This window comes from Nyctibius grandis, chromosome 17 (assembly GCF_013368605.1).
Source record: "Nyctibius grandis isolate bNycGra1 chromosome 17, bNycGra1.pri, whole genome shotgun sequence".
Taxonomy (NCBI): domain Eukaryota; kingdom Metazoa; phylum Chordata; class Aves; order Nyctibiiformes; family Nyctibiidae; genus Nyctibius; species Nyctibius grandis.
The window spans coordinates 4,933,201-4,956,874 of record NC_090674.1 but is presented as its reverse complement, the minus strand read 5'-3'; the positions used below and the strand labels follow the sequence as shown (position 1 = coordinate 4,956,874).

Below are 23,674 nucleotides of genomic sequence, written 5' to 3'. Positions count from 1 at the left end.
TCCAACCTGGCCTTGATCTTGCAAGAGTTTCTCATCCAAACTCTCCAAGGTGCTGAGCCCCATCACAACATGCTTGAACAACATCTTGGTAAAGAAACAAAACTTTATTTTGTAAAAGTTGGAGAAAATGCTTAAAAAACGAGTAAGTGAGGAGCTGTATATAAATTAAAACTGTCTCCAAATAGCAAACAAAATCCATCCCTGCTCCAGCTCTGATACAACACTCCCAACACAAGAACAGACTGTAACCTGTGCTTCGGCAGAGGACATCTGGAGTTTGGAGCCCATGCCAGGCATCATCTTGGTGCTGGTGAGGACTGTCCTTGCTGGAGGCAGGGGCGGTACATCCAGATATCCCTGAGCACCAAGGGAGGCTGAAGAGTTCAGATTTCCCCAGGAGGCAATAAGCATGCTGCCACCATGAATCCTGATGATGACCCCCTAATCACCAAGAAGGAGGAATAAACCATCAAGAGGAACCATCCATCACCACCACAAAACAAGCATGTCTGCACACTATTGTCCACATTCAAGTGAAGAACAGGAGTCAGTCTGGGGCTCCCTGGAAGACCTCACACACTAGGACTGAAATCCACACTCAGATAGTCCTACTCAGGAGTTACTAAAGTTTTCCTATCACCATGGTATTCGTTCACCCCAGAACTCACAACATATTTGCCTTGTCAGACAGAGAAGCAAAACCCCCAAACATCTAAAGATTTATAATGGAGGGAGAGGGGAAGGAGGGAAGAAAACCAGAAAGTTGGAGTACAGCCAAACACTATCTTCCAGAGGATCCTGAGCAAAGTTCAAAATCAAAGCAGCTGGTATCTGAGGTAACACTGAGGAGAAGCAGGACCTCTTCTGTTTGCTGAGCTACTCCAGCGGTGCTTTTCCCCAGGCTTGAGCTCCCTCTGTGGGACTCCGGGATGATCCCGCACCTGCTCAAAATGAAGCACAGTTAAAATCCAGGACTGCCCCATCTTCCTGCAGCCAGTGCGCACAGGTTTGCCCTGAGCCAGGACAACAGGCTTGCTGCAGCTCAAGCTGCAGGGACATCACCTTGCAGCAGCTGAAAACAGGCATGATGGACTCATTCCTGAAGTACAGCAAGATGCCCCAACCTCAGCCACCTTCAAAAACACCCGAGTTAAAATTCTCCAGTCCATGCCTGGCAGGAAGGAGTTCAGAGTCATCTTCACAGACAAGTGGGGTTGCAGGGAGAACTGCAGCCCTGCACTTGCACTTCATGCCAGAGACTGAGAGGGACCTGCTGGGAGCATCCAAGCATTTCTGCACACCACCTCCCCTGTTACCCCACCACTGCTTATGTTTAGGCTGCAGTCAGCTTCAGTGTTAGGAACTACAGACACCTCCGAGAGGTTCTCTGTTGGCTGTTTTTCTTTCTCTGGCCTTGCCTCCACGAAGATGACCAGCCAGGACAGCTGCTCTAGGTTTTCACCTCCTTCAGCTACACTGTTACTGAAGAGAGTGCTGTCAATATCTGCTTCATAGACAGACACCCACGTAACAACCCAGCCCCAAGTGCTCTTAAATGGATTAAGTCTTGACACCCCAGCATGTTCTACAACTATTACTCATGAGGTCAAGCTCAAGGAAACAAGATGCTGATGCAACTAGACCAATGCAAGGGCATCAATGTCTAATCTTGTACCCAAAATGATGAAGAGCTGCTGTCAAGTTTTTGTTCCTACAGATTTTTCTGTGTAAGCTTGGATGAATCACCCTCTGTTTTCTTTTCACGATGATCAGCAGCAGGGGTTGCATTACCTTATGAGAAATACTTGGGACACTACATACATCTGAACTGTGCAGTACTGAAGAAACGTGTGTGTGCAGGGTATTTTACATCAGCAGGAGCCACTAATTCCTCTTCTTCAGTTTCTACTGGTGTCCTGTCCTTGTGGGCCAGACAGCACTGCAGTCCATTTCCTCATTTTAGAGGCTTGAGTAACAGACACTAGCCCAGCTCACAGGGAAGGGGAGTGGATCGGTTCTATAAATAGTTTCACCCCAAAGGAGCATGATGAGGAGCTGCTCTAGAGTCAGACAGGGAACCCACACAGTGGCAGCGGAAACCTACCTCTCTGTCACCGGCTTACGGAGAGCCATTCCCCACCCCTCACATCATGAATCTGTGCACAGGCAGGGCAGGAGGAAAGACTCACACTAGATCTTTACCAAGAAAGAAGACATCAACACCGAGGTGTAGGCAGCCCAGGCTCAGGTGCTGGAAAGCAGGGGTTTCGTCCGCTCAGGGCCTGGCACATCCTTGTCCTTGGGGGGTTCTGGGCACTGCCAGTAGCTGCTTGATCTTCGCAAAGGCCAATCCAACTCATCATGGTGGCAGCAGCAAATGAAGGAAAACAGCCGAGTCCGGACCACCCGCGTACAGAGCACAAACATAATACAGTTGGCACCTCCTTGGAACGTGTTACCAATTCCCTGCAAGGGTAAGAAAGGAATTAACTGGTGCTGTTCCTACAGGCACCCCCAGAGCAGAGCAAACACTGTGTCAGCCCAGCTATAGTACTGCCCAACAGCCAGCAACCTCCACCTAAATGAGAAAAATACATTCAGAAAAACCACCCTTGCACCCAAAAGCAGACAGACGGCTGTTGTGGGTTGCCATTTCTACAGCCTGGTCTAGAGGAGGAGCAGGCTGAGCCCTGCTGAAGGACAGGCACCCAACGCTTCTGGTCTGAGCCTGCTTTTCCTACAAGCCACCCGCATTGCCCACTGCCTCTATCGCAGTTATTCCCCGTAGCCACTAGATGCTGCTGGAGTAGCTATTGCTGAGCATCCCCGACAGCACTTGCCAGGAAGGAGCTGATGTTCTTGCAGCTCACATGGGTTTTTACCAGTACGCGCTGCATCCTGCCCCAAAAAAAGTGATACTAAGAGCAACAAACCCTCATCTCCCTCCCAGATCCTCTTTCTAATGCATTTCCTGGCAAATACTTACATGCAGGACAACCAGGACTGAATTTTGCACTGCAGGGGAGTTACAGAGGGTCAGAATGAATCGCACAGTGCTCCAGATGCGGAGGATGATAAAGATGACAGGGATGAGAATCAGCTTCTTATCTGCTATGGAAGTCTGGGGCTGAAACGCGGGTGCTCTTGAGAGAATGGGGCGATACTCTGAGAGTGCTGCATGCTTCCATGGAGGGTGGGAGGGAGACAAAAACATGAACAAAGAGCTACACACATTGGACATTTAGCTCCAGGGATTCTTTCCGAAGCAAATTAAATTTTTGCATCTTGTGGGAAGTTGACAGGGACACAGTTATGAGCACCAATCTTCAGCCACATTCTGCCTTTGCTAACGCAAACATTCCTGCAGAAGCCAAGGAGTGGCAAATACAGGATATCCGGCCCTTATCAAAGTCCCACTACAGCGTTATATTAACAAACATCGCTATGTAGTTACCAAGACACTAGTTCATAATAATGTAAAAAAAAAAAAATTGGTGCTCCACAAAATAGTTCTGCTGGTCCAGTGGCCTGGCCCCACTGCTGCTGGCTTTAGCACTTGGTAAATGCACGGCTATGGTTTGGCCTTGGGAAGGCTTCTTGATAAATACATATATATATATATTTATGGAGAGAAGTCTGGCTCATCTTTCTCAAACTATTCAAATTTTTGGCCTTCACCACAGCCACAGCCAGCAAGTTCCAGAAGGAATTTATGCTCATGTGAACCAGTCATTCAGCATGTCCATGTAGAACCTGCTGCCTGATTTCTGACCGTGTACTGTCAGCAATGGGCTTCCATGGATTTGGACAAGCCAGCAAGCCTCTCTATACCACTTCTATACCTTTTTTTAGAAAAAAAACCCCAGAGATATGTACCCTGGACCTGGGTGGTTGGAGGTGTAAGGCCCAGGAGACCTTCTTACAGTAGAAACTACTGGATGCACTCAGATTCCTGGATAGGGGAGAGCAAGTCAACATGGCCCACAGAGCAGCTGCAGGGACACATGATGCTGAAGGCCAGGAATGTGGGTGAAGAGGATAAATCTCAGGATGGCTGACCTGCAGAAAACTATTCCTCCTGCCATCAGGGCTACAGACCATACACGACTGATGCATAGTCTTCTTCACTCACTGCTCCCACAGTCCTCACACCTTATTTCCTCCAGAACCAAGCTGTACGACAACACTGCAGGGTGGCCTGAGTCAAACCCCACTGAGGGCTTTCAGTGCAGCTTCCCACCCACTCCCATGCAGGCTTTTCCATTTGGAAAGCCCCTTGTACACATCCTGCACGTATGTGTCCCCCACAACAGCTACTTCCATCATTTCTCTCCTGCCTCTCAGACTGTGCAGGAGCCACTCCTGCGAACCCACTTCAGCCATTAACACAGCCCAAACCCAGCCCTGGTTGCCTATTGCTCTTCCTTAGAAGTGGGAGACCTCCTGCCAGTAAAGAGGCTCAGTAAGCAGGCTGCCAGGCTTGGCGAAAGCCCTAGTGATAAGAAGAGAGATGCTCCAGTCCCAAAGTCCCTGTACACTGCTGCTCTAGCCCTCAGACCCCCTCTTGTGAGAGCAGAGCGAGAGCTGCCTGCCCTCAGCACGGCTCCTGTGCAAGGGTCAGGGCTGGGAGCAGGGAAGGGAGAGTGGAGCACGCAGGAATCCCTGGCAGAGCAACAGGGTAAGAGCCCGGCCAGGCAGCGGTCAGGTTTCCAGCCAGTCACACACTATCTTTGACAGCTGTTGGAACACAGAGTCCTGCCTGATTTATGTCAGGTGGTGGTGACAGGCACTAGCAAACCATTCCCAACTCCCCTTTCCCAGGAGCCTTAGGACTGCTTAAGACTACATTGTTCTTCCAACTCATCTGCAGGATCCTGCCCTAACCAGATTGGTGTTTACCCCTAACTACCCCTGACATAGCTCCACGACAGCAAGCAAGCCTGTGGTGACAGCATTTTCCAGAAGGACATCTATCCAGCTGGGGGTTTTTTCCCCCCTAATACAACTTAGAGAAATAAAAGGAATCTCTGGATGTAATTCCTTCTGCCACTCTCGATCTAGATTTCTCTATTATGCAAACGTTGTCCTAGATGCCTCCATTCTTTGTGTTCACAAGGAACAGCAGCAAATAAGCCTCTGAATTTTGAAACCCTCCTAAGACAGGGTGTCTTCCTGTAGCGTGTATGCATACGGTGCCTAATGCTATAGTGCCCAGATTCCCCAATGGGGTTTTATGTTGCTGGTACAAAACAAGTATTCATAAACACAAACTATCATTAGAGATCCTAAAGTGACTGACATTAGGTAAGTCCAAACGCCAAACTCAGGCTTGGTACAAGTGGAACTGTGCAAGACTGAAAGCTGAATTTTGTCCTTCATATCCTATTTCAGTTCTTACTGTAGGATTTACATTTCCCTCATGTACATCCCATCACCCCTTAAGTTTCCAAAAGGCTTTTACACTCTCCTGGTCCTAAGTCATTGTGCAACGATGCTGTAGGCTGCTCAATCAGTTGTGCTGCTTCTCCCAGGGGTGGATGCATCTCGTGGTATATGAAGCAACTCCTGCCTATGCAGCTGCTAAACACGCGGCGAAATCCTCAGAGCACGGGAGGATATAACCACATAGCAAGTCTGTAACCTAAGCTGAAAGCAGCAAAATACTCACCGCTCTATTAATGTGCTTCTTGATGAGAATGTAGAGCACTGGCAAAGTCACATAGGCCAGTATCTCCCAAACTTTCCCTGTTAACAACATCCACAAGACTCGATCCTCTGCATCCAAGTTGACCCAACACCAGCCCACAGACACGTTGGAGGCATCATAGCCAATCTTCTTCAGAGCTACAGCAGCCACCGTAATGCCAAGGGGGACTCCCCAGCTGCGGAAAGAACACGAAGAACAAGGTTAAGCCAAGAACACACTCAGTTAGCAGTAACAGCAAAAAGCTAAGACAGCAAAGAGGAGACATTCACATAATTTGGAGCTGTGTTTGGACTTTGGCTTCTCTCTTGACAGCAGAGGCAAATAGAAGGAAGCATTCAGAAGAATAACTGTGGTGACACACATGAATTAAATCACTTGGCAGCTTGGGCTGCCCACAAAAAACCATGAGCAAGAACTGAAAAATTCCACAGGCCCAAAGGTAAAAATACTCAGCCCCTTCCTGGATGCTGTTAATACCCAGGACTTTGGAGGCATGCCCCAGCTAGTGAGGTACAACTCACAAGTTACTCCAGAACTGAAATGCTGCCCTGCATTCAACTGAATGCATCACCTGCCATACTCATCCTCAGAGAAAGGTTCTGTGGAGCCTTAAGAGTGACAAGGGATTCCTCAATAAATAACACAAATGCTTCAGGAAATGCTCAGACAGCTTCCAGCATAACCCTCCTGGTCTTTCCAGATGCACAGAAAACAAAGCCATTACTATATTGCCCTCATTACCTTCCTGGTTCGCCCTGTCTTTCACAGGCAGCCTGGAGCAGCTGCAGAGAACATGAAAAGGATCTTCCTCCTAAAATCTGTTTCACATGCGTCAGACTACGTAGGCAACCAGCAGTTGCCTGGACCAGATTATCTGAAATTCCACAGCCCAACTGAAAAATCAGAGATAATCTCATAATATTAGATCTCAAAAATACCCCATTTCCTACTCTTAAATAACGTCTGGGTTCACTTGCTCGCAAAACAGGAGTAAATATAATGCTGTAAAAAATTCAGAGTCAACCTTTTAGCATGTCTAGAACATTTTGTTTCAAAGTCCAGTTCAGAACAGCCAGTGCTAATCCAAGCCAGTGTTGTCACTTGAGAGCAGTTGTGCTGCAGGAAGCCCTCCCCGTGCTATTATCAGAGCAGGCTTTCTGAAAACATTCCAACCATCGCCACCACCATGGAGGTTTCTACACTTGGAAAAGCTGACCACTAAGGCAAAGAATTCAAGAGAACTGGCACTTCCTTAAAGAAACCATATTAAGCCACACAAGCGCAAATGAATCCAGCACCAAGAATAAGGAAGTATATTAAAAAAATAATTTGCCTAAATAATGATCTCCATAGTGACCCAAAACTGAAAAATAATTATATGAGAAGATAAAACCAGGTCAAATTAGTAGGCATGGATATAAAAGAGAACAGCATTAAGTACGTACAGACATGGGAGAGGCTGCAGTAGGAGATAACAGACCATTAGCCAAGGGACTTAAAAAAATCAAGTATGTAACTAGTAAAAGGAAGAATGTGGAAGAAAACTGCCACACATCAGGCAGTTTTCACTGAAATAGTGTATTGGGATACTACAACTAACACCAAGGACAAAGGGTTTCAAACTCAAACTGGAGTTAGAAAGAATCTGTAAAGGAAACAGACATTTCTGTGAACTTCTTCAGCTCTATTGCTGAAAACTGGAAAGGAGAACTGAGACTAGTGATCTGATTATTCTTAAGAACCCCTAAATGACAGAATGCCAAGAACTGGAAAATATCAGTTTTATACCCATCTGGAAGAATGGAGGAACAGAAGTATCACAATTATACACCCAAGGCATATGCAAAGACTGGAATAAAAAGGATCTAAGAGATCAGTGCAGTTATGTAGGCTGGGCCTCTCAAAAGCACACTCAGATATAAACGCAATCAATGTGGGAGAGAAGGGAAAGAAGGCTGCTCCTTGCGACTCTGTGAGGATGCTGGCACCCCCAGCTCTAAGGCAGATACAACAGTATTCGTTTCCCTGATGTAGCCCCCAACAATCTCTTAATACAAATACATTCAACCCAGTGTATCTTTCCACGTTAACACCAATGCTGCATTTACGCAAGGTAGGACAAGGACCCTTAGACTATAGCAGCATACAGCCCAAGTTGTGTTGGTTTTCTTGTCCTCACTACGCCTGGGTCATGTTGCTTATTACCACATTTTGATTTATGCTGCACAGCTGCTTTTTGTTTTTTCCCCAGAGACTCTTACAAGCTGGGAAGACTTGCAGTCACCTGCCTGCACAGGTTAGACAACCAGCCATCCTACGAGCGAGCCTGCAGGTGATGACTTCTGGGGACAGGAATTTTTACTCTGTAAGAGAGAAAAATCAGTCTTCTGGATATACCAGCCAATTTCAGAAGCAAGCTTTTAGTGTACATTGTAAGCAGGACTCCAGACCAAATCTGCTCCAATTTAATCTTTGCTTCCCCACCCCAAACATATAAACTGAGTTTGCAGTCCCAAAGTACCAACTCCCTGGTACCAAGCAGATCCTGCTCCCAGGGAAGCACGCAAGCATTTCAAAGCTGAGGCATCAGCAGCCAGGGAGCTCACACTTTGGTTGGCCTGAACTACAAGCTTTTATAAACTAAATGATAAAGCCACAGCAAATTTCAAGAGATCCCTGCACCTTACAGGCAACACTTAGGGACTTAAGTCCAGTGCTGAAATTTAGCACTGGCACAATTATGCATGAGGCAGCCCAGCGAGGACTCAGATGTACAATGCAGTAGTACCTGAAAGCATCCCCAAGTACTCCATGAACATGCATGCATATATACATATATATATGCATGGTTATAAACATATATATAAGCACAAACACATATATTTTACTTGTTTTTATACACATATAAAAGTAAGCATATATATGGTTATAACCATCTGCATAGTCTGATCACGAAATGCAAATACTTCAGAGGTTGACAGCAATTGCTAGCAAAAAAAAAAAAAGCAAGAAACAACCCCAAGGTGGGTTCTGGTCCATTCCTCACCCCCAGTTTGGATCAGCTACTCTCACAGCAAAGATGACATTACCCAACTAAATGATACTTGATATTTAGAAATCCAGAGCAAGTGATGTAGCCTGGAAATTTACACTCCAGATGCCAGAACTTAAAACTACGTAAATATTTTCAAAGCTAACTGTAAGCTTGTTTTTAAAGCTCATCTGAGCTCAACACAAGTTTAAAAACAAAGCAGAGCCTGTAGTTCTCTAGTCAAGCAGTAGAATCGTGGATGTGTTACAACATGAATCAAGAAGAAACCAGCCTGTTCAACAGGTTTCATCCAGTGTGACATCCTAATTTTGCTAAAAAGAAAATTTCAGGTACTGACTTCCAACATATATTTAGTCAGATCCCCCCGGCTAAAGAACAGTCAGTCTCTGGTTACACTCAGCATTAATAGAGTATTCATGTTTACAAACACTTGCCCCCTATGAGTAACTGCCTGTGAAGAATAGGAAACACATGATGGAACACCATCCTGCCTTGAATCCCATCCAGAAGTGTCTCAGAATCAAACAACTCTTCATGCAATGGTCGCTGTGGGACTCCATTAGCAACCTATGAAGCAAGAAGGGGGGAAAAAAGCACAGGGAACGAAAGAAGGAAGACATGTCACAAGGGGATGGGCAGAGAGCAGGTCCTCACTTGTTTTCGCTGGCTTTTCATACAGATCAGAAAGCAGGAAGAAGCTTTAAACACCATCTCTGTGCAGAATGGGAGTCTTCACGAAGCCAAACCTGGTAATAGCTCTTCAATGAAAGCTGTCTACATTGACCTTTAAACAGAGCAATGGGAGCTCACAATACCAAGAACAGAAGATAGCATTTTATTTTTACTGCAAAGACCTGAAAATAAACCTAGCAAATTCACCCAGAGGAAGTTCAGTGTGAACACTCCTCTTCCTCTCTCTGTTGCAGGGTCACAGCAATCTTCCAGGATTTTTACAGTTTTAAAGCGTGCACAGATTACAGCCAACATTATTTCACTGAATCTGCCCGTTTCTTTTTGCACTTCATAGCTGATGAGGCTGAGAAGCATTGAACCAGATGGAAAAGTTAAAAGTACAGACAAAGGCCACACAACAAGTGATTAGCAGACAGGAAAACTACAAATAGGCCAGATTTGCATCAACGCTTTGATGTAGCCTGATGTAGACAGCATGCCCATAAAGAAGTCAGACTCCTTTTTTCTGTTCCATAAGCCCCATACGGCTCTTTGCTGACACTCCATCCTCTCCATCATTCTTACAGTGCAACTCTCTTATGAAATAGCCTCACAAACTCTCCCACTGTCCCACTGCATCTTATTTCAACCTCACCAACACCATGTTGGTGTATGCAGATGCGTGCGCGGTCACCGCAGGCTTCCTCCCGTGCGGACCTTGCTGTCAGCCAGCAATTAGAACAGGTAGGGCAGGAACTGAAGTTCCTCCCTGATTCACACTTGGCCTTAATGTCTTTTTCCGACCCACCTTTACCCAGACTCAACTCTAATGCAATCATCTCCCAAATGATGCTGTTTGAAAAGAAAAGGTGACAAATATTTAAGAAACCAAAGAAAATTCAGTACTTGCCCTGATATTTTTTTTTTAAAAAAACAAATCATTCCTCTCATAATTTATTGCTATAGCTTGGCAGCACAGGGGACTAAAGGATCAGTTTTGCTCAGTGTGGAGGTAGCACATGATTCCCCAAGCTCAAATTGCGTAATGAAAGCTTTTACTAAACATGATGTGGAAAACCAGCTCACTAAATAGAAGAAACTGAGACATAAAGCTACACTGTGGTCAGTTTTGTCTTGCTTTCAATCAAACATGCCAAAACCACCCAGAGTGTTTATCTAGCAGCCTCCTCACGTGTAGACAACAGGAACCTGCCTGGGGAAGGGGGAAGGCTCTATAGATCAGGCTGGCACCAGGAAACCAGGGACCTGTGGAAACAGATCCCAAACACGGGAGTTTTGGCAGCAGCAGCCCAGTATTGCAAACACAAGTTTCATGATATTATTTCTAGGATGTCAGAGCAGATTGTAGAAGGAAAGCAGAAGCCAGGATTTTTAGAGTCATTATCTCCTGCCAGAGATTTTTCTATGTGACCTCAAGCAAATAATTTTTAACTTTTCCATGTCTCCATTTCTTCACTTGGGAGGGGGGGAAATAAGCAGGGCTGGTTAGTTAGAAGACAGCAAAATCCCTGTGTAGAAGGAACTTGAGAAGGGCACGCTATCCTTAAGAAGGGAGCAGGTGACTCGAGCAGCCATCTGAGCACTCCATGGAAGAGCGAAGCGTGCCACACACCGCAGCGGTGGCTCCTGGGCACAGGGTGGGTGCCTGCGGGGTCCACACACCTCGTGCTCTCCCAGGAACAGCGGACAGCACCCACCTCACGGCGTGGAAGCAGCAGAGCAAGCCTGTGCCCGTGGGCGAGCCCCTCACTATGGTGATGTAGAGGTAAAGGGCAATGGCCATGGTCCAGAAGAAGGAGCTGGTGTTGGAGAAGGTGGACAGGGCGCCCTGCAGCACGCAGTCCCATGAGGTCCTGTCGAAGTCCTGTAGCACCCCGTAGAAGTAGGAGAGGGCCGAGAGGAGGTCAGCCAGCGACAGGTAGAGCAGGAGCTGGCGGGGCCGCGTCCGCAGCTCCGGCCACAGTGCGTGGGTGCAAACCAGGAGGCTGGAGCCCAGGAAGGAGAGCACGCAGGAGACCAGCACGATGACCCGCTCCGAGGTGTAGAGCTCTGTGGGGGGCAAAGGCCCGGGCATACCGGAGAGAAGGCACAAGGAGCCGGCCCCGGTCCCGGGAACAGCAGAGCCAGGAGCGGAGAGAGCCGGGAGGGAGACGAGCGCCCGGCTGCGCCCGGGACGGGGCGGGCGAGGAGAGCGGAGGGAGGAGAAGCGAAAGGGCAGGAGGAGCCGCGGAGCCGGCCCGGGGAGCGGCGGGGCCCGGCCCGCCCCCACCGTCATGTGAGCGAGCCCCGGCCCGGCCCCCCCGCCCGCAGCCCCGGGCCAGCGCCTCGAGGGAGCCCCGGCAGTGGCCGGGCCGTGGGGCTGTGAGCCAGCCCAGAAACAACCTCCTCCCTTTCCATCAGGAAGACCCGCCAGGGCCGCCTGGTGCGACGGGACAGAGGAGCTGACTCGAGAAGAAATGCCCTTTTTTTTTTTAATATCATCTTCTAAAGCCATACTTGATACCTTTCTTCCCCACGGAGAGCACACAACTCTCCCACCCTTTCCCGAGACATATCTAGGTATCTCTCCGTACGTTGCAGAACACTCACGGGGCACAGTTTGAACCAACACCCAGCAGCAGAGGTTATCAGGCCGGCAATCCTCCCCCGGCTCCTCACCCTCCCGAGGTGGCACCAATGTTATCTTTACCTGCCACATTCTTTACTTTGAAACACCCCAGCACCGACTCCTGCAACCTGTCAAGCAGAGAACGATAAGCAGACACAATAGAGCATTCATTCACTACCACGTTAAAGAGATTTTTACATTTCTGTTGGTAAGAAAGTGTGGGTTTCCCTTCAAAGAGCTTGCAAGTTGAAAGCATGTCCTTGTTTCCTTCTGACTTGCCTGATGCCCTCTGTATTCTTTATAGAATAAGGAAGTTGCAGCAACTTGCATTTCCCCTGAACACAATCTGACACTAATAGCTTTTTTTAACTAATCATTACTCCAGGCTTTCTTTAGCTACCATCTGACCCAAAAAAAACCACAAGACGAAACTTTGTCAAGGCTGCATTCCCAGTTGTTGCTCTTACACATTCTCAGCTTCTTCCTTGTTCTTTGGTTTCTCTTTCCACAATTTTATAGCACAAGACACCCACCCACCTATCACAAACATCCAGACAAATCATCAAGATACATCCAGTCTCAATTCACTGAGATGTATCTTTCCCTTAGGAATCAGAAAGATTCTGCTGGGTCTCTCCCTGTTTTCTAAAAATAGGAATATGGTAAATTTACACACAGGAGTCATCACTCAACAGAAGTGCATGCAGAAGAGTTAGTGCTTCAAAACTGAGTAATAAGAGGCAGGTAACTTCTTAAAGATTCCCACTCCCTTTCATTTTCTTAACATCTGCATGTGCAAGACATCCCCCATCCCACATCTCTGGCATTCCTGTGAACTTGAGAGTGGTACCTTTAACTGCAGGGTAGCAGTGCAGCTGTCTCTGCCCAAATACACATTGCTACCTTCAGTCCCATGGAATCTGCAGTTGTCCAGAGAACAGAAATATTTGGAAACTGCCCAGAGATACATGACAATTCAAAGGCAGCGTTGTGTGCAGCTCAGAAGTAAAAATCTAAGCAACTAGCTTGTCATACAGCAACACACAAAATGAACATTCTCCTTTGAGAATTTCAGTCAGTTGCTCTTAAAGCACAGGGAACTGAAGAAACCTGGTATTTGGTGGAAAGACAAAGTCTTTTTTCCTGGCTTGAATTCATCTCACCGACTAGTAAAAGAGCTTTCTGACACACAGGCTACACCCTGTATCTTATAAAGCATCAGCTGAGCTGTACCTACATAAATTTACCTCCACTAACTGTGAGATAGAATGTACTGACATAACCTTTTCAAAAAAAAAGGCTTCAACATCAAGTTTTCACTTCGCCTTTGCAGCTGGCTGGGAAGTTGGGCTGAGGTATAGTTCTCAGTTAACCAGGAACCTGTTTATATGCCTCAGGGCTTTTAAGTATTTATTAGGAGCTGAGACCCCCACAGTACCTCTGCATATCACAGACAACGCTTGCTTGCATAGTACCGTGTTACTCTCCTGATTTTGTGCCAGATCAGTGAGACAGCCTTTATCAGAGATGAAGACACTTCATGAAGAAAGTACACAAGCAAAAGTTCTGGTCTTACTCTTACTCCCCTGATGTGCTCGAAGGCCAACTCTTGGTTCACCAGGGAGAGGAGTCTGGACAATTCGGACAGTATTTCACATCACAGCTCCAGAGCACACACACACAAGGTAGAAGAGAATTAGCACCATCTATAGCTGTTTATTTCTGATACCCAGCCAAGAGAATCCGAGCTCCCTTTACCACATTGCCTTTAAGGCCACAGACATAATTACAACAGAATAATACCCTCTGACTCCAAGTGCCAACTGCCAGCACAACCAGCCCTCCTCACTACCCACGAGAGGTCACTGCTGTTCCAGACAGGAATATTTGTCCCCATCACCACTGTCCTGCTCTAACAAGCGCTGCTCTGCCATCTCTCTATCCCTGATGAAGGCAGATGGCTCTAACACCAGCACATGTATCTTGGTCACCTTTTGCCATCCCTGCATCATGCCCACAGCTTAGACAGTACTTTCAAGTAGGAGCCTGGAAAAAAGTAGAGCCCAGTTTCATCGCACCCGTAAAAAAAAGGCAATACGTACTGAAACAATCAGAAAATATTTTAAAAAACAGCCATTAGAAGCTCAATTTGAGCAAAACCCCTTTAATATTTTAGTTTTCAAATCACCATGCAGTTCCTCTCAAGGAAGTCAGTACAATTGTTTCTGGTACTCATTAGCTTCTCAGGGCTCAGCCTGGGAGCAATAAGACACCCAATTCCCACCCTTCTCAGAGGAATGCAGAATTAAATGCATCATGCATAACCTTTCAGCAACACAGATCTTCTGCAGAGCCTGGCTATGCCCATGCAAGACACTATGTATATATGAGAACATCTAGCCAAGAGTTAATAAACCTGATTCTCTGGAAACATAAACCTAACTCTGGAATCAGAACACAATAAAAAAAGCCAACCAACAGTTTTACCAGCACCTGAGCTCTTCGTTTCCAGGAGAATGAGACCATTTTTCTAAGTCATCACCTGATCCTTAGGGTCACTGCATCAGCTGAAAGGAAGCCAGGGAGGCATGGTTAAGAGAAGGCTTCTGAGAGGCAAAATCCTCATGTTTTGCCCTTTGTGGCTGTTTCTAGCATGTGACAAAAAAAAAAAATAATCTACATTTCTAGCAGTCCTAGCACAGATTAAGGACCTAATCCTTGACTTTATTAACCCCATCTATTCCATTTTGGATAGACACTAATACAGACAGCTTTCAATATAGCATTAATGAAAGACATCTAGGGATGCTCATAATTTTTCAGTAGCTGCCCCCTCCAGACAACAACAACTTCAAGTAAATGTAGAAAAATCAAGCAAAAACCCACAGGGAAATACATTCCCTACATACCCACTAAGAATGCTAAGCAACAAGGCAGTCAGTTAAGTAGGTGCAGGGACTAGAGCCAACTCTCACATGGCTTTTTTGCTGCTGCTATTTCTAGATTAATACCCACCATTCTTCTGCTTCCCACCCCTCTGTTGTTCAACAGTAACACAGAAGTGTGTCCTCCAAGGCAGGCAGGTCTGCTTTCAGCATTCAAGTACTCCAACCTGGCTCCTTGTGATTCTTAAGAGACTGAAGCATGGAGTCCCCTTTTCTTTAACCAGACCAACATGACAGGCAACTGCTACAATAACAGATTTCCAACTGTTGGGAAGAACGGCCCCAAGGCAAGCATGACAGTGTAAAAGCTTGCTGGATCAAGATGACCCTGGGATTTAAGCAGCCTTTCATGCTCCATCAGCAGTGCACTAGATCCGCAGAGAAAAGCGCGTGTACACAACAGCTGGAACAGGACACGCTCATCACCTACCGCAGAGCACCGTCCTGGGTCCCTTTAGCAAGCCCAATGGCTTTTCTTTCAGCAAGGAGAGATGCTTAGTCATTTTAAGCAGTTTTCCATTAGCATCAAAAATGTGTAGTCAGGCTGCAGAGATCACACAAGAATTCAAGCCAGCAACTCTCCAAAAAAGCCAGGAGCAATGAGAATTTTTTGCAGGCAGAATGTAATTAGTTACACTGCTGGAACCAAGCCAGCACAATCAATGAATTAAAGTATGCTCCAAGTGTTGTGATAGTTTTTCATTTCCAATTTAATTAGGAGATTAATATGGGATATTCCTTCATGCTGTGGCTGCATGGAGAAAAATAAAGGTATTAATATTGTACATTCACAATGAAACAGAGTTTTCCATGAACAAAAAAAAAATACTATATTTAAGACCTGGTCTTAAGGTCACCCAGCTCAGACTCAAGTATGGAGCAGTGGCACTTTGGGAAAGGGCACTAGAAAGGGCACTTGCACAGCCTAAAGACGCACTCTTTAGGAGGGATCTTCGTGGCAACCTTTCAATGCTATTTTCTTAGCCATTCTCATTGCTTATAATAAAAATGTATGGACTACAACTCTTACATTTAGTAGTAGGAAAATAGGCCAAATAGTAGGATTTTGGGAGTGTAGCTTTTATGGTAAATTGAATTAGAGGTATACACTGTACTTTGCAACAGAAGGGTCTGCCTACAGCCTGTAGCTTTAACACAGATGAGACAGGAATATAAAAGCTAATAATGAGACCCTCAAGTAGGAAAAGTAACGAAGCATGTCAGCTTCCCTGGTTACTGAGCTAGAAGCCTCACTCAAGTTATTTCACACAAGTTATTTGAAACAGATGAAGTGTGAAGCAGCAAAGAGACAATTCTCCTAAAGGGAAAGTCTCCTGGGCTCTGTTGTACCCTATTTCTTCCATTGACACAAGGACACTCAACATCTGCAGTCCAGAATCCAAATACAACCTTGAAAATGGGTTGTAAAACACAACATCATACTCCTCACCCTCCTTCTTTGAAGGCAGACATAAAATATTTCTGTTAAACAATTTACAGATTCTCTCTCCACATGTGGGTGCTGACTGCTCAGGTCCCAGACTGGTACACAGCCGCTACCATTCATCCAGCTAAGGGGTCAGCCGCAGTCACGTCCCCAACGCAGAACTCCAGAACATCAGTCTCTATTCAACAATGCTGTTTGCATCATGCTGCTTTCCCGGGTAGCAAAGAGCACATTTAACACAACTATTTGAAATACAGCACCCACATATCTACAGAAACTAACTGGATGGTTAGTCACTTCTAGCCACCCTGGTGTAAGCACTACTGCAAAGTTACATACAGGAAACTTGAAGAGCAGAACATTCGCTTACAACCTGGCATTGAAACTCACTGACTTTATTAAGACAGGTGAAGTTGCTCAGGAATTACATGCTAAGTGAGACAGGTCAAGCCCCACATGTTTGTCACCCCAACCACATTCCAAGCATTGCATCAGCTCCACTCGGCCAACACCCAGCTCAGACTCAAGTATGGAGCAGTGGCACTTCAGGGAAGGGCACTAGAAAGGGCATTTACACAGAACACAGAGGCACTCTCTGTAGCAATCTTCTGGGGGATCTTCCAATGATACTTTTTAGCCATTCTCATTACCTATAACACACTGTTTCTCCACAAAAAGCATAGAACTGATGGTCATCTTTGGCTCTATAAAGGAGAAAAAACCTGGAAGTCAAAAGCCATAGAAAAAGTAGTATTTTTATCAGGAAATCTGATGTACTAGCTCAAAACATCTGACAAATATCCTGCAAAGGCAGAGATGAAGTTTCAGAAGACTTGCAACGGAAGGATACCTTGCTCCCTTCTGGCCATTCATTATCTTCTGAGTGCAGAACTTATAAAGACAGTTCCTGAAGCTTCACAGCTCCCTGTAATTGGTACAATTATGTTCATGTCTGGAAAAAAAAGGCATACAGAAGTGTGGGCAGCCAAAGTCATAGCTAGGGTTTTTTTGTTTGTTTGTTTTTTGGTTTTGTTTTGTGCTTTTTTTTTTTAAACAGTGTTGGAACTCCAGTGTCCCCAGATCATGGCACCCAGCTCATGCCAAGTCAGCAAGGGCCATAGAGAATAAAACACAAAACCAACTTGGTTTTATCAAAGTTAATGTAAGCTCTCATCCTCTATGTGAGTACTACAAGTTTACACAAGATTTAGGCAAGGTCTTTCCTTCTTCCAAGGTTGAGGTGCTTTTGCATTTCCTCCCTTAGAATGATCCCATATTGTAGATTTGTCCTTTCCATAAATCCTCCTTGCCTCCCTCTTATCCAGACAAGGTAAGAAGTAATGTCTCATTGGATAATTAAAATCTAATGAATTCTTCTCCAGAAAGATCAGCTAAGTTTCTGGGCACTTGACTGCATGTGTTTACAATATATAGCTGCTTACCAGCACCCAGGAGAAACAGTGACTACAGGTGAGTTGCTCCCATGCTAGGCTCAAAGCCAAGTTCACTTGTCATTACCAGTCTGAGGTTGAGGCTCGGATGAATTCTTCCCACAAGCAGGCCCTTCTCCCAGTATCTAGTGTTGCGTTTTTGCAGTGTTACTAACAATAGCTGGTATTTTACTCTCAGGAAGATGCATGTGGGAAGGACAAAGAAAGAGCAAAGTAACTTGCAACATGTTGATCTTCTCTTTTCTTCATCTCTTTTCTCTGATGCAGTGACCACATCGTCAAGCATCCCGTGGCATTTCTCACATTAGTCCTCTGCTCCATCAGACACCCCAAGCTCCAGTGCAACACAGTACACCTGGGCAGCATCCCAACCTGGATCCCCATCCATCTTCTCAAGCCATGGAGATATGAGGCAGGCCCAACAACGTGTAGCACTTCTAGGGCAGTATACTTGCTGATTGCTTCCTTGACTATTGTTCACAACAACCAGCTAAGACACTGCCAAAGAAACACTCACAGCTGGCATCATGCAAGGAGGGAAGCTAGGGCAGGTTGATCGAGCTCCTCTTCTCATTCACAGAAGGCAAGAGTCTGGGAACAAACAAAGAGTTAATGAAGCAATAGCAGCAGTACTGAATTAAACAGCTTTCAAGGGAGAAGAGGCTCACAACCATAAATTGACCATTACCCTGTCCCTTACCCCCAATCTTGGTCAAGGCCTCTAGGAATTACAAGTATTAACAAGATAAACCCAGCTTACTTGTCCATATTTATACGTATCCACATTTATCTCCCAAGTTTCACACAACACCATTCAGGCAAGACAGTGGAACAAAAGTGTTTCCAGATGCTTAATAATGTAAGACAAAACTCTTTAAACTCTTGCTGGGTTCACTTGACTGCACAGCTCTGCTCTTAGGTCACACATATGATATGTTAGACAAAGAGAACTCACTGGAAACACAATCATCTGCAAAACAAATGAAAAAGGTACTAAAGCCATTTGACTTTCCTATTATACATGTGGAACAGCCTGAGATACACAAGATATGGTGTTATCTAGCATTCCTGCAACCCTCAGTTCCTGGAAACATATGAGCATGTGAGAAGACAACCTTCAGGGCAAAGCAATTCCTTAACTCTTGCATCATAGCCTCAAAAGCAGGTTATTACTCAGAAGGGGGCCTCTTGTGCAACACCCAAGTATAAAAGTAAAACATGCTGCATGACTAGAAGCTCACTGGCTTTTGTCAGCCTCTGATTTCTTTCAGTGATCCACTGGCAACACTACACCTGTATATTCTGAGACATCTAAGCCTTCTATTCCCCCTCCTAATGCACCAGATTACAAATGCCAAAAACTTGATAATTTGGTTTGTGCTTGGGTAGCAAGACAGAGCGGGCCAAGACTCAATTCTTTCTTGCTCTCACCCTGTTTTGCTCACAGTGAAACTGTATTTCATCTTCCAATAAGTATCAGAAACCTGCCATCCTGCAGAAAGGCAGGAGCACCAATTGAAGGGCAAGAATTGAAACACTTCCAACTGAAAAGCAGATGTTAAAACCCCAAACCCCTGGCCATCACCCAGTCTTCAGAATGGCCAGCATTTGGGTGCGTATGTTTTTTTCAAAAGAGACACAACAGCACAAGACAAACCTGTTTGGTTTATTGCAAGAGTCATGAGATAAAGTTCAGTGGCTTCTATTGTACAGGATGACATTGCACGTGATAGGAAAAGCTCATGCCCTCTACACAGTATCAGAGGAGACTGACGAAGGTGACATGAAGTGCTGTAACTGCACACCAATCCAACCGGCACAGCAGACAACAATAATACCCACCAGGCATAGTGACAGCAGAACAAGGGCTCCATTCCCTGTGTCCCAGGAGACAGCACCAGTTAATTAACAAATCACTTCTTGACTGTAACCTTTTCACCCTGAGGAAAAAGCAAACAACTCCAAAACATCAAAATCAAGACTTGACAACAGTACCCACCTTCTTGCCCTGAAAACATGTCCCACTCTGGAACTACCTGTCTTGTTTAAACAATGACCTCATCATGTCTCCAGCATTTCCCATCAGGATCAGAACAAACCAGACTATCTCAAAGGCAATTAACAGGTCAGGGACAAGCACAGCAATAGGACAGCAAAACAATCTGGTACAGAAGAGGATACTACACCTTTCATGCTACTTCGGGGACATCTGAGACTGCAGAATTGCAGTTTTGGGAACTGTAAAACTCTCCTTTGAGCCACTAAAAATTAAGCATGACAGGGCCAGGGAAGAGATGCTTTGGGGAACAGCCTCATATCTATGCAGCAGGATAATGATTTTTCAAATCATTTTAGCTCCCCTCTGCTGCTTGCTACTGTCCTCTCTCCCTTTTCCCTTTCCCTTTCCCTCTGGGGGGAGGGGGGGGGGGATAACAGAGGGCATCTGCCACAGGTTTAATAACTGGCCCAGCTTTAAACCGTGACAGATACCTATAAGAATTTCTAGTGCTTTAGGAAAGTAGGAAACAAGTCATCCAGCTGAAACTGTGGAACACTCTGGGAGAACATGGAGCAGCAAAACCAACCTTGTATTCAAGCCCAAAAAGGCAGGGCAGCCCAAAAAATACGTGCCCAACACCCAAGGCAGAAAAGAGGGAGTGCAGCATGTCACATCAGTACCGCTCAGCTGGTCCAAGCAAATCTGCTCGAGCCTTCAGCTGCGAGGGGCCAGCATCTGAGATGCTAACGTATGTGTCAGATGGATCTAATCCATTGAGACCTTCTCCTGGCAGCCAAACATCAATAAAACTGGACAATACTGTTAAATTAGTGGAGCTCATTATGTTTTTCATGGTTCTAAGATGTCAACCAAACGGGGACTGCTGTACTAGGCACAGTACAGTGATATAGTAGAAGAATGCATCCCTACTCCTAAAGAGATTATTCTGCACTAACATTAACAACTGTGTTGCATGAGACAAGATATTAATTCTTTCTCCCAAATCACTGCAGAGTCATCTTAGAAAAACGTCATCTTTCCTTCATATGGACAAAAATCTTCATTGTATTAAGTATAAATGAAATCTTATCACAGGCAGGTATGTGGGAGCATCCTTCTCCACCCTTCCTATTGATGCACCTAGAGACAACATATAAGCTGGAAGTCAAAGCTTTTAACTACATGAGTGTTTTTTTCACAAAGAGGAAATCCACAAGCCTCCTCCACAGATGTGAATGGGATTTACCATCATGTGGAGTCCAAACAAGCTGGCAGCGAGGCAAGGATCCTTCAAGTTTTACAAGCCCAGTTTGAAAACTACACAGCAAAAGCTAAGGGACAAAAGGCATCCCCTCTGCAGAGACCCAGAATCATTTAACTCTGATTATTCATTGCTGTGGCTGCAGGAAAAGCAAGCATTTCCTATGCTGAAGAAAACTATCCAGCTCTTGAGCTTGCTCATTTCTAGATGGTCAGAAGCTATATTTCTAGGGATGACTGACTTGGGAACAGCTTTGAAGTCTTATAGGGAATCCAAAAAACTTCACTAGTTTAGAGTTAGAAGGGACCTGTGCAAAGGTGCTGGCCAATAAGCTGAGCACCTTTTCTGTTTCAGCAGCTTGTCTAACAGCAAATCCTTTTCTCCTCCCTTTAGTTTAAGCACCTGACAAATTTACTGTGATTGTGCATTTGCCACAAGCATTCTGCTTTAGGAAATCCTCTACAAGGAATTAGCCTATAAAGAAATCACTGCTATAAAACAACAAGCTGAAGGGTGGGGAGGATGGAAATACTCTCCTGTTACAGAAATACTACATTCCAAGAAAGGTAAAAAGTCCTGTCAGGTAAGATCTGCAGCAAGCATTTTGTCATCACTGAACTATGTGATACCATAAGCTTCATTTAATTAAGCACATTTATTTCAAAGTTCATTCCCAGCGTTGTGCCATCCTCCTATTGGTGGAATTTTAAGCTATGACTGACCTAGTCACAAGCCTTGAGCTAGTACCTGAAGAATCACATGAAGTTTCTCTAAAGATTTGAACAACTGTTGACGCCTGATGCAAACAGATCCTGTCACTGGAAGCTTCAAATACTCCTTGTTTTAAGGCAAAACAAAGCTTAATTTTCATCTGTGAAATTTGTGGGTGAAACTCAGCAACAGGAGAAAGTTTGAATGAAAAAGATGAAATGACAGTTTTCAAACTTCAGAAAGATTTAGGTTGGAAGAGACTCCTGGTGGTCAGCTAGCTCAGCTGCTCATTTTAAACAAGGCTAAACTCAAAACTAGATCAGGATGCTCGATGTCTTTTGTACAGACTGTTTTAATCAACCCTATTTCTAAACCATAGAATTAGAAGTAATGTCTAGCTGAGTCTATTACACTTACTAGGATGAACTGGCATCCCAGAGAAAAAATTATCTTACAGCTATACCAAACCACTTATGGTGGTTGCAGAGCAAGAACAAATTCCTTTCTCCCAAAGAAGGTGTCAGTCTTTCCTATTATGCACCTCCAGGTAGGAGAGGAAGAGTCTTGCTTCTCCAAACACAGACAGTTTTCCTGACTTAACCTTACAAACAGGTTTCCCTCTTTAAGATAAGAATACATTTGATAAATTCTGACTTTGATTTTCTACAAATCCTGTGATATGCAGATCCTGGGTTTCAGGTTAGTCTCTCCAAAAATTTTCAAACTAGTGCTGTATTATCCCATCTTCTCCTGCAACTCCTGCAATATGCCACTAAGTCAACCAGAAAACAGTTCTAGGCTATGACTCCTGGCAGTGCTTATTAAGCATCGTTATTATCATACTTTTCCTGCCACTTCCTTCTCCTCCAATAGCATCTTAATACTCCAAATACAGGACACAAGCTGCCGAACAACTCCCATTTACCTTTTTTTATTAATCACACAACAGAAACTTTCTTTATGACACGTATTGACATGACCCTAGATAGGAAAAATATTTACCAGTTTCTTACAGTTCTGTGGTAGGAGATTATGCAGCTGGCAGTGGTACCTGAAGTCCATCTCAGCTCCCAGGTGACCCCAGGTTCCTGCTGCTACGCCTGATATACTGCAAGAAGCTGAGCACAGGCTCCAGAGCAGTGCAGACACCTGCTTCCTAATTCAGACTCACTGCAAGCTCAGAGAGTTCCGGCTTTCTTGATACAGCTACGACTCCACCCCACGTAGTGCCACCACTCCTGCAGGCCAGCCTCACAGCTAATAAGGAAATGGGACAATATCTTTGCAGTGAGTCACAGGCTGTCTAAAACAAAGCAGAACTAAGAGAAAAAAGTAGACAGTACTAGCAATTCCTTTCCATAAAACAGTAAGATAGGCAAAAATCATGCAATTTAGGTGACAATGATGGGGAAAAGATAAACGTCCTAGTGTGAGATTGGTCAGCGTTTCTACCTGTAGGACAGCTGCATTCGTAACCCTACTGATTTTCAGCTAGTCACTCAGCTCAGAGGGACACAGCCATTTGGGTAACAGGCTATTTTCGTCTTATTGCAGGTGACAACTGAAGAAGCAGCAGCAGTTTTGTAGCCCTGGGATCATGTTGCAGGTGGCAGCCAGATCTGCTCTCAGTAGCTTCTTTCCACAAACTTTCCTGCAGTCTGAGAAGCACAAAAGCTCTCAGATAAAATGGAAAATTCAGGAAAGAGTTCAGGTTATTCCACTACTGAGATCTGGAGGACATCTATGTCTATCACTCACTCACCTACTCCAAGAAATACAGACACAAAAATTCCATAAAAC

At 45.2% G+C, this 23,674-nt stretch overlaps 1 protein-coding gene and 1 long non-coding RNA gene across 3 annotated transcripts; both read right to left on the bottom strand.

The window, feature by feature from the left end:
• Positions 1-85: 85 nt before the first annotated feature.
• GPR157 (G protein-coupled receptor 157) lies at positions 86-11,669 on the bottom strand. 2 transcript variants are annotated; one of them, XR_011049397.1, is made up of 5 exons: positions 11,150-11,611; positions 5,669-5,882; positions 2,987-3,181; positions 2,190-2,466; positions 86-941 (listed from the first exon to the last, which is right to left on the bottom strand). XR_011049397.1 is itself a non-coding variant. In XM_068414383.1 (5 exons), exons 1-4 carry the CDS (start codon positions 11,524-11,526, stop codon positions 2,245-2,247), a joined length of 1,008 nt encoding a protein of 335 aa, XP_068270484.1. In that variant the 5' UTR covers positions 11,527-11,669; the 3' UTR covers positions 86-941; positions 2,203-2,244. The 2 variants fall into 2 exon arrangements, 1 of the variants encoding a protein (XP_068270484.1); XM_068414383.1 differs by having other exon boundaries at positions 2,203-2,466; positions 11,150-11,669.
• Positions 11,670-17,728: 6,059 nt separating this feature from the next.
• Positions 17,729-23,001, bottom strand: LOC137671251 (uncharacterized). Its single transcript, XR_011049405.1, has 3 exons — positions 22,888-23,001; positions 19,746-19,843; positions 17,729-18,494 (listed from the first exon to the last, which is right to left on the bottom strand). It is a non-coding gene; the product is annotated as an uncharacterized lncRNA (long non-coding RNA).
• Positions 23,002-23,674: the final 673 nt, after the last annotated feature.